Genomic DNA, 10457 nt, shown 5'->3' with positions numbered 1-10457 from the left:
AAGTCAAAAGCAATACCTTGTAATTAATACGGAACTTTATAGGTAACCAATGAAGTGATGATAGAATCGGTTTTATATAGGCCCTTGAAAAAATAAATACTGTAAATGCAAGACACCAAGGTTCTTGAATATTATTAATGATTAACACTGAATTTGCATATCATTATATTCTGATAATTGTACATAAAAACGTTAAATCTCTGTGTAGAGGGCATTTACAAAAATCCTACACTTTTTTGGGATTCTCTTATAATTAATTAAGATTTTTTCCTGATGTACATTAAACTCACCTGTATGGAGGCCCTAAGGGGATATGGTGACAAAAATATGAATAGGAAGGAAAAAAAATAAAATAACTTTTTATCTTTTACATAAAAGATAACTTGTTTGTTTTCACTAATGGGTAAGTTAAATGCAACCTCGACATTTAAAATCAGCTTAGAGGAGCTACAACCATGTCTTTGTGCAATTACAGGCCTGTGTGAGTGACTTCACAAATTCTCTTCTTCTTGATGGCATACACCACAAGCATATACAGGTTTTCTTTCTTTCTTTCTTTCTTTCTTTTTTTACAGAGTAAAAAGGTGAAGTGAGTGTCTTTGGATCTGACCGCAGTAGGAAAGAATCTGTGAAATGAAACTCAGAGGCTCTGCAGAGTGTGCAAATGTTTTATGCGTGTCAGTGTATAACTTAATAAGAACACACATCTGAGCGGCAGGCTCATAGGATCATATGAATTCAGAATAAATGGCATGATTAAGAGTGGATAAGTGCTGAGATCTGCTGTGTGTGTTTGAGGTAAAAAAATAATAATTGTTGCATTTTATGTTGAAAATATCACGTCCCTCTCTGTCCTACAAAAGTATGTTTCCTACAGACACATCAATCAGTCAATCCTAACCACAGGTACAACTGATTTTAATAATTGATTGTACAAACCGGTAGCACTTTACAATAAGCTTCCATTTGGTAACATTAGCTAATAACTACATTAGTTAACATGAACTCACAATGAGAAATACTTCTAAACAATGTATTAATCTCAGTTAATGTTGATTTGGTAACACTTTTATCTAAAAGTTTAAAACATTAATAGACTATATAGAAATAGTGAGTTCTTCATTCATTGTTCCTGAAAATAATGCTTTGTTAACAACTTATTAGTAAATAATCCTCACTTCAGATTAGATCAGTGAAAATGACATTACAAGTGCTTTAAACTAACCTTTATTAGACATTAATTGCATTCATATTCAGTGTTTCTTAAAATGTTTACAAATACATAAAGCACACGCAGACACACACATTGACTTTCCATGTTTTATAGGGACTTAAATATGGAATTTATGGAAACATTTCCATATTTCAATAGGGACTGAAATATGGACTGAAAGATGGAATTTATTCTTTCCCCTAAACCGACTCCTAATCCTGACACTGTTCGTTACAGTGACAACGAATGAAGAACTTTGTATATGTGCATAAACTATTAATTAACTATTTACAAATGATTTGTAAATACTTTATTACACTATACTTATTATAAAGTGATACCGTTCATTTAAACATTTACTAATACATTATTAAAATCAAGTTTGTATCTGTTAATATTTAATGGACCAGCTAGCATGAACTAACAATGAACAGTTGTATTTTTTATTATTTTTTTTTTTAAAACAAATGTTAAGATAACTAACACTTAAGATCGGGGTCCAATTCTCACTATTAACAATGACTTTTGACTTAATTACTAATTATGAATTTTAGTTGTTAGGTAGTTGTTAAGTTTAGGTATTGGATATGTAGAATGTGGTCATGCAGAATAAGACATTAATATGTGCTTTTATAATCCTAGCAATATCATGCTAATAAGCAATAGAGCAATTGAGAATTAAACCCCTAAACTAAAGCGTTACCAGAAATACTTAAGCAAATGTATTGCTTAATGTGTTAATGGGGCATTATTGTAAAGGGTCACCTGCAAATCTATAAAACAGAAAATATGACTTACAGTATAAATACACTTGAGCCTTATTGACAGAAAAGGTTGGGAAACACGGCTCTAAAGTGCATGACATTTTATCCTGAGATACAAAAGAAAAAAATCAATGCATATGGTCTTTCAATAAGTACAACTGACAACTAGAAAATAAATTGACAATAAAGCTGAAATTTCTCTCCGTTGTTCCTCTAATAAACCCAAAATCACAAAAAATATTGCTATATTAGTATATTGCTACAGTACACAATGCAATTTTACATATATAATCGTAGAATGACAAAAATATAATGTTTGTGGAAGTAAGTCATCAGTAAAAATATGGAGTATTTAATGTTACGCAGTGCAAATTAAGCAGAAATTTCATTATAAATTCTTTGGATAAAAATATTGTATAAAAACGACCCCTGAGCTTTCCTGAAGGTTTTCTCTCTATATTTGGTAGGATGTTTTAAACTAAATAATCTTGATAGCCTACATGATGTAAAATAAAAATGTAATAAAGTGCCTGTAACTGCTGATTTCTGCTGATTGATATTTGATTTATGTTGCTGATATTTGTATTTCATCACTCAGATCCACAACGTTCTCAAACACCCCGTCCTCTTCATCACGCTGCTGCCGCGCAAAATTCACAAAAACCTGAGAGAAACAGAGAGAAACGTATCAACTGAGGTCGAAAAAAATGAACGGCTTCTGTCATGATCTCAGTGTCCTTATCATAAACTAAAACAAACTATTTATACATTAATACAACATTTCTGTAAATTGAAATAAAAAATAATAATGAAATATAAATATTAGTGGAATCAATTCTGTGAAGTGAAAGTCACTGAGAAATTTGTTTTGGTTTTTTATTTTATTTTATTGCACAACCTCAATTTAGCAGCAATGCCCTGGTGAGAGAAAAAGTTAGTAACCCATCAAGAGTCAGCTTTAACTGGGTCTTGCCATCGTGCTCACAGTTGCCAGCAATATTGGCATGTGATTGATTTCTCACAAGACGTCGGATGGCGGTAAAAGACCTGCTGCATATGAACACCAGATGAAATGGACTCGGATAGATCAGGAAGTGTTAGGGATCAGAATCAGAGTTATAAATATTGTGCTAATTTTTGAGTATAACGTTAACGGATAGTCTGGACTTCCAGGGTCTAAAGTGTCTTTTCTGGATATATTAGCTGTTATTACAAGAAAAAAACTGTATAAGCAGAAACTGCAGATAATATCTAAGATAAATTAAAGCATTTTACACTGACAGGACGGCCAAATGATGAGTAACTGACTGGAGTCGATGAGTGTTTAATGTAAAGTCTGTGGTGAGTTGAAGAGAAGCTGGAGGCCCGGGAAAAGAGATGTCAACTGTGTCAGTCAAATACATGCATGCTTAGTACTTTCCCGTAAAAAAGAAGACATAAATAGGGCAGTAAAGCACAAAAGAGAACTTGATTCGGTGCTGAACGATGTCAGACTGGCTGCAGATTTAGGCTTATTGTACTTGATCAGTCAAATACATGCATTATTATGTAAAAATGTCTATCTTGTCAGTTATATCTTGAGTGAACAAACAGTTTTGGTTGAAAAAAAAGAAAAAAAAAAAGAATAACTTTTAGAATGTGTGTCAGTATTGAATCTACTCATTACTGGAGGTCTTAAAGTGAAAATGATGATAATAATAATAATAATATATATCATTAATGTTAATCAACACAAACAGAAAAAAAAAACGGTACTTGAAGCACTGGTTGTATACCTATTGTCATTTGATTCTTTATTCGTATTTTATGTATTTTATTACTGACTGCTTACTTGATTACTTAAGAACTTTTGAATTATATTAGGTTGATAGTTAGATTTATTACATCGTTAGATAGACTAGCCTAGCTAGCTATATCTAATAGCCTAAACATTATTCTTTTTTTTTTTCAGATTTATGAAGACTGGATAAGGCTGTGCTCCACACTCAATATCCCCCTTTCCAAGTCTGAAAAAATTTGGATTAGACAAAAATAAACACAATTTATGCATTTTGTTTGTCCTTTGTGTCATGTATGACTATTGTGCATCTAACATAATACATAATATGTTAAATATGGCATTTTGTGAAAAAGAAGTGCGCTTAATTGTAAAGAATGTACAGTTGTAATGTGGTTGGAACAGCATGGGGGTGAGTAATTAATGACTTAATTTTCATTTTTGGGTGAACTAACCCTTTAATGTTTAAATCAGAGATCTAATCCTCATATGTCAGGTGTGTGAGTGTGTTACCTGGTCCAGTGTGGTCTGTGAAACAGAGTAATCCTCCACGCGCAGCATCTGCTGGTGTTTGGTGAGCTGGCTGAAGATGTGCGCCAGGGTTCCCTCTCCCTGCGGTATCTGGTACTGCAGTGTGTTGTGATGTTTCTCTTTCAAAGTGCTGCCAGGAAACGTGTCCCGCACAAATGACTCCACCACGCATATGTCGGTCTGATCGGCACACACACGAACGATCAGTGTGTAACCTTCCCCGAACCTACAACACACGAGGATGGAGTCAAAGCATTAACTTTATTCACAACATGGAATCAAATAACATGGTATCTATCAAAAATCATTTCATGCAGGTTCAACAAAAGTTCCTGGGATGTGCCTGCTCAAGGTCTGATAAAGCAGGACTTTTTTTTTTTTTTTTTAACATTTACGTTCTGTATGGATGTGTTCAAAGCTGAACTCTGCAAACAAACGTAGACATCTCACAATGCAGACTTTTTTTCTTCAAAGCATTGTGAGCATTCACTTCTTATTTTAAGTGTATATATCCCAATTTTGTGCTAATATTTGTGGTAATAACAATTTGGTAGTTTTTCCTCAGAACCGCGAGTTTATATCTCACAATTATGACTTTCATTTTTGGAATTCTAAGTTAACGTCTCGCAACTACGACTATTATCTTCTGAATTCTGAGTTGGCATCTCACACTTCTGACTTTTATTCTCGAAATTCTAGGTTACCATCTTTGCAATTATGACGTTTTCCTCAGAACTGTGAGTTGATCCTGTAATACATAAAACTAGGCTTCCTTTAAAAGAGAAATCAGTCAGAATTGAAAGATATCATCAGAAATGCAAGCTGATGGCTCAATATTGTGAGAAATAAATAATTGTAATAAACTAACAATTTTTGTTAAAAAAAAGCCTAATTACGAGATGTAATCTCAAAATGACTAGAAATAAAAAGAAACAAAAAGAATTGTGAGATAAGAAGTTTCAAGAAATAGTCGCAATTACTTTTTTTTTTTAATTTTGTAGTCTAAAATGACTTCCATTTATGGCTTTAGAAAACATATTCTTAAATTATTCTCAAATGATACTGTCTATGTAGACAGTATCATTTGAGAATAATTTGCTGATAATTTACTCACCCCCATGTCATCCAAGATATCCATGTCATTCTTTCTTCAGTCGAAAAGAAATTAAGGTTTTTGATGAAAGAATTCCAGGATTTTTCTCCATATAATGCACTTTACTGGGCACCAAACGGTTCAAGGTCCAAAAGACAGTTTCAGTGCATACTGTAAACAATTTAAACAATTCCAGGCTTTAAACAATTCCAGACTTCGAATAAGGGTCTTATCAAGCGAAACGATCGCTCATTTAAAAAAACAAAGTTTAAGTTTTATAAGCTCAAATGCTCGCCTTGCTCTGTTCTGTGATGCGCGTTGGTGACTCTCCTGTTCGAACTCGTTCATCAAAATGAACAAATCTGTTTTGTGTCATTTAGTTCATTCAACAAACGAAATGAACGAATTGAGTCGGGAAAAGATTCGTAATTTTCATGAATTAGTTCGAACAGGAGAGTCACACAAAACAAAGCAAGGCGACCATTTGAGCTTTGTTTTTTTTTTGTTTTTTTTTAAATGAGCGATCGGTTCGCTTGATAAGACCCTTATTCATTGTCTGGAATCGTTTAAAGCCCTTTGAACAGTTTGCAGTTTGCACTGAAACTGTCTTTTGGACCTTGAACCGTTCGGTTACCAGTAACCTGCATTATACGGAGAAAAATCCTGGAATGTTTTCATCAAAACCTTAATTCGACTGAAGAAAGAATGACATGGACATCTTGGATGACATGGGGGTGAGTAAATTATCAGCAAAAGTTTTTTTTTTTTTTTTAAAGTGAACTAATCCTTTAAAACATGGCAACTTTTTTTCAACATCCCTCCTGTTCCATTGCATAAAAGAAATAGTCATATGGGTTTGCAGTGTCACACATGCTCCTCTAGCGCATCAGAGAGAAACAGGGTCTACATTTTAATCCTTCAAAACAGTGAATCTGTGAAAAGTAGAAGCAGATTTATAGTCTGTGTTGAGTGTGCAGCAGTAGATTGTTGCAAAATGTCAGTGGCCTTATAAAACCTTCCTCCACTCTTAACATCACTGACGTACATTAAAGCACTCTGTTCTTTAACAAGAACGATGAAAGCACTAGACACAAACATCTAAGATCAATACACACACACACAGACAGACGGTGTGAATTGTATGAAAAACTCACTCACTAAACACGGTGACTCTAGTAATGGAGCGATTTGATTGGTGACTGACAGGCTTACAGGTGCTTTTATTGGACAGTTGTTTAATTGTGTTTGTTTTGGAGTGTGTTTACTCTAGGGTTTGTGTTTATGAACACACTCAGCATTAATATGATTTTATCGGAGTAACCACTCGCTCTCAAAATAATAAAATAAAAGCACACTATGACAATGGCTGGTCTGTGTCTGTGTGTTTGTGCTACACGGGAGTGTTTCAGCTTTATGTGAAGAGAAGTTTTTGGCCATTTTTAGTGAGATTCCTTAATGCTCATTTGGCGGATTACGGGAAGTGAACATCATATATTGTTCCAAAAGAATAAATGTAGCCATCAGTCATTGTGCACATCAGTACAACATCATGTAGGGATTGGGAAAGACTGTTTTAGGACAAATACATATTGTATATTACACCAATTTATTTTAATAATAAACAAACAGTCATTTGTCATTAAATATACCACTTTGAGAATGACAGTCTGTATTACTAAAATTATAATCGAATTAATGTAATATATAGTCATTCTTCAATTATGGGCTCTTGATATAAAATATATGAAATCTTGAAATTAAATTTCTTAAAACTATGTTTAAAATATTTACCAGTATTGATGAATAAAGATATATTTCATTATTGTCTCTCTCTTGATCAACATTCAAGTGAAATATGATTAAATGTTCGAGGGTATTTTTTATATGTGTATTGGTAACAAAATTACCTTTTTTTTAAATCAAAATATCAAAATCAGCTCTCAAAATCTAATATTTAAACTATAATGACACTACCGTTCAAAATTCTGGATTACAGTAAGATTTGAAAGAAAATTAATATTCTTATTTAAGCAAAGACACATTCAATTGATAAAAAGTGCCAGTAAAGACAATTATAATGTTACAAAAGACATTTATAATGTCCAGTTTCAAATTCTTTTCCTCAACAAAATCATGATTTCCACAGAAATATGAAGCCGCACTGTTTTCAACATTCATAATAAAGGAATAATAGACGTCTCAGACGCTTTGTCCACATTTTTTAAAGTCTATGGTTACTCACTGTAACCACTGATTAGTTATGTGACAACGCATTCTCACCCCAAGGCGTCACCTTTGACCATGCTTCAATATTTGACGTTTTAGGCGCCCTTTAGCGTCACTTACATGACGCGATCCTACGGCGTCATCTAACTGACGCTAAAGGAAAGCGTCAGTTAGAGGACGCGGTTAGGTTTAGGTGTGGGGGTAGGGTACACGCGATCCTAGGGCGTCATCTTACTGACGCTAAAGGGCGCCTAAAGCGTCAGATATTGAAGCATATCCAAATGCTTCCCAAGGCGTCAGTTAAGTGACGCCTTGGGGGTGAGAATGGGCTGTATGTGATGTTGATTAGTTTGATCTGTATACCCAGTGTTTTGTTCAGTTCTTGGTCTGTTCTCGTCTTATTGTGTTTGCTTGCTCTGTTGGTTCAAGACTGTGATTACAGAGTATTTTGTTTTGAATAATAAAGAGACGACTGCAGTGATTCAATCATGCATTTTTATTTCATTTTGCTGCAACCAGACGTGACGGCAATGATATTTCACAATATACTGTTACTATTGAGCTCACAAATGGAGCCTTGACAATTTGGAGAAGCCAAATTTTGAACTTTACAGTTTATGTGTAGTATAATAAGATTTTGACTTGCTAACAAAACAAGTTTATATTATTTTAAATAAAATGAAACAGAATATGTCATCTCATCTTCAAACTGTCCCCTGTATTAGTTTTTTTAATTTTATTTTTTTTAAACGAGGGTGGGAAGAGCAAGACGAGTATAACTCATCCACTTACAGCACCTACAGCACACTCACTATAAAGAGGAATCAACATTAAAATGTCAGCGGAGACAAAGACAAAGTTGCCCTCACTTTGCTGTATCAATCATGTGAAGAGTGGAGACAATAAAGAGCTTAGATCAGCACTCAAACAGCAGCACTGACACCAACAACAAGGATTGCTTTAGGAAATACACGTATATAGCAAATATTCTAGTGGTCGAGTGATATGAATTTTTGATGGTTGATGTTGTAAGACTGATGCCGAACTGTCTGGACCAAGAGAGGACTACTCTGAGAAAACAATGGAAATTAACATTTGAACTCTCTCTTGCAAAACTAAAATAAAATGGAGTCAGATACAAGTAAATTGGAATTACAACTAATTTACTCTGAAAAGACAGAACACGCATTACTCCTTCACCTGCTTATCGGAAACAGTTGTTGGTCTTACAATACTTTTAAATCATTTTTTATTCTTAGTTAGTGCTACACTCTAAACAATGCTGGGTTGTTTTAACCCAAATTTGGGTCAAATATGGACAACCCAAATGTTGGGTTAAAAATGTCATTTAAAATTTTAACCTAACTTCAACTTTCGCTTTCAACTGTAAATGTTTTGATTACATTTTTAACTCAACGTTTGGGTTTGTCAATATTTGACCCAAATTTGGGTTGAAACAACCCAGCATTTTTTTAGAGTGTAATTTCAACATTTACTAATACATGATTAGCTCATGTTTGTAAATATTATTTAATGAACCTGAGCTAACATAAACTAAAAATGTACAGTAGCAGTTGATTTTTTTTAATTAACTGTCAACAAAGATTATTAAACACTATGACAAATGTAATGTCCATTGTTAGTTAATGAATTTATGGTTAATTTGTAGTTAATATACTGTAGTCTATACATTGTTAGTATAAAAACCATTAGTCCCATGGTAAAAATAACCGTGATTTTAATGGTAAAATACTGTAAAAATGCTACAGTGCAAAACTGTTAATTGGTAAACAGAAAGTTTCCGTACTATACACGGTAATTAACTGTGATATAATTGTACAGTAAAATTCCGTTAAATTTATTTTTGAAAGTGAAAAAGAACAAATCACTGTATAATTTACAGTGAAAAACCGTAAATTATCATTCCCACAATTCCCTGTGTGACACTTCACATTTTATGTATTTTTGTTGAAATAACTATGGTTCCTCATAGTTTTATTTACTTTTTTTTTCTAATCAGTTATGTTCATTAGGGTTATATGTTACATTTAATGTTGTTAAATTAATGTTTATTGCATTTTTTAATTTCATGTGTGTTACCATGATGGTGCTTAATGTTTGTGTGAATGATATTGTGGAGCTTCTTTAATTAAGTATTGCTTTATAAGTATTGCAAATATAAGTATTCACTTGTGATGAGCTGTGATTGCTCATGTAACTTTCATCACTGCTGTGATGATTGTTGGTTGTCAGTGTATTACACTATGGTCTAAAACAGATATCAATACATCAATAAGTTGGTAAATCCACATTTTATCAGAAAATAAATTACGGTGTATTACTGTAAATTTTAAGTTAAGTCTGTAAAACCATTAACGTTCCTACCGTATTTTTAACGGTAAAGTTCTGGCAACCACAGCTGCCGGACTTTTTCCGTAAAATTTACGGTTTATTTTTTACAGTGCATATGTTGCACAACATATGGTAACATAAATTGTGTGTGATTAAGGAAAACTGAATATGAATTCAATTCATGTCTAATAAGAGTTGGTTTAAAGTTGGTTTTAATTAATGAAATTTTCCCATTTTCAAGTGAAAACTAGGCTATTTACTCCTAATAATCAATTAACATTTCTTTTCTATAAGCTAAATAAATAATAATAATTTATGTTAATTACAGTGACAAATAATAAAGAACCCACTATTTGTATATAATGTAGAGAATACACTAACTTTGAACCAACTATAAAAATTGTTAATTATTTGTAAGTAATTTATACCTGTATACTTGTTATAAAGGTGTTACCAAAATGCATACATAAATAAATAATTTGAACTTTGATTAAAAATATA

The 10457-nt window shown here is 32.8% G+C and overlaps 1 protein-coding gene across 2 annotated transcripts in view; it reads right to left on the bottom strand.

Moving 5' to 3' along the window:
- Positions 1-652: 652 nt before the first annotated feature.
- Positions 653-10457, bottom strand: part of LOC120477781 (phospholipid-transporting ATPase ABCA1) — a 265488-nt gene continuing 255683 nt past the window's right edge. For both annotated transcript variants that reach the window (XM_039669594.2, XM_089126189.1), the window contains exons 49-50: positions 4268-4511; positions 653-2641 (exon numbers count right to left, since the gene is read on the bottom strand). In XM_039669594.2, the coding sequence (XP_039525528.2) occupies positions 2543-2641; positions 4268-4511 (343 nt within the window). In that variant the 3' untranslated portion in view covers positions 653-2542. The remainder of the gene's footprint in view (positions 2642-4267; positions 4512-10457) is intronic.

The sequence above is a fragment of the Pimephales promelas genome, chromosome 1, assembly GCF_988280905.1.
Source record: "Pimephales promelas chromosome 1, fPimPro1.hap1.1, whole genome shotgun sequence".
Classification (NCBI taxonomy): Eukaryota; Metazoa; Chordata; class Actinopteri; order Cypriniformes; family Leuciscidae; genus Pimephales; species Pimephales promelas.
The sequence above is the reverse complement of the archived record's forward strand: the minus strand, read 5'-3'. Positions and strand labels throughout refer to the sequence as shown.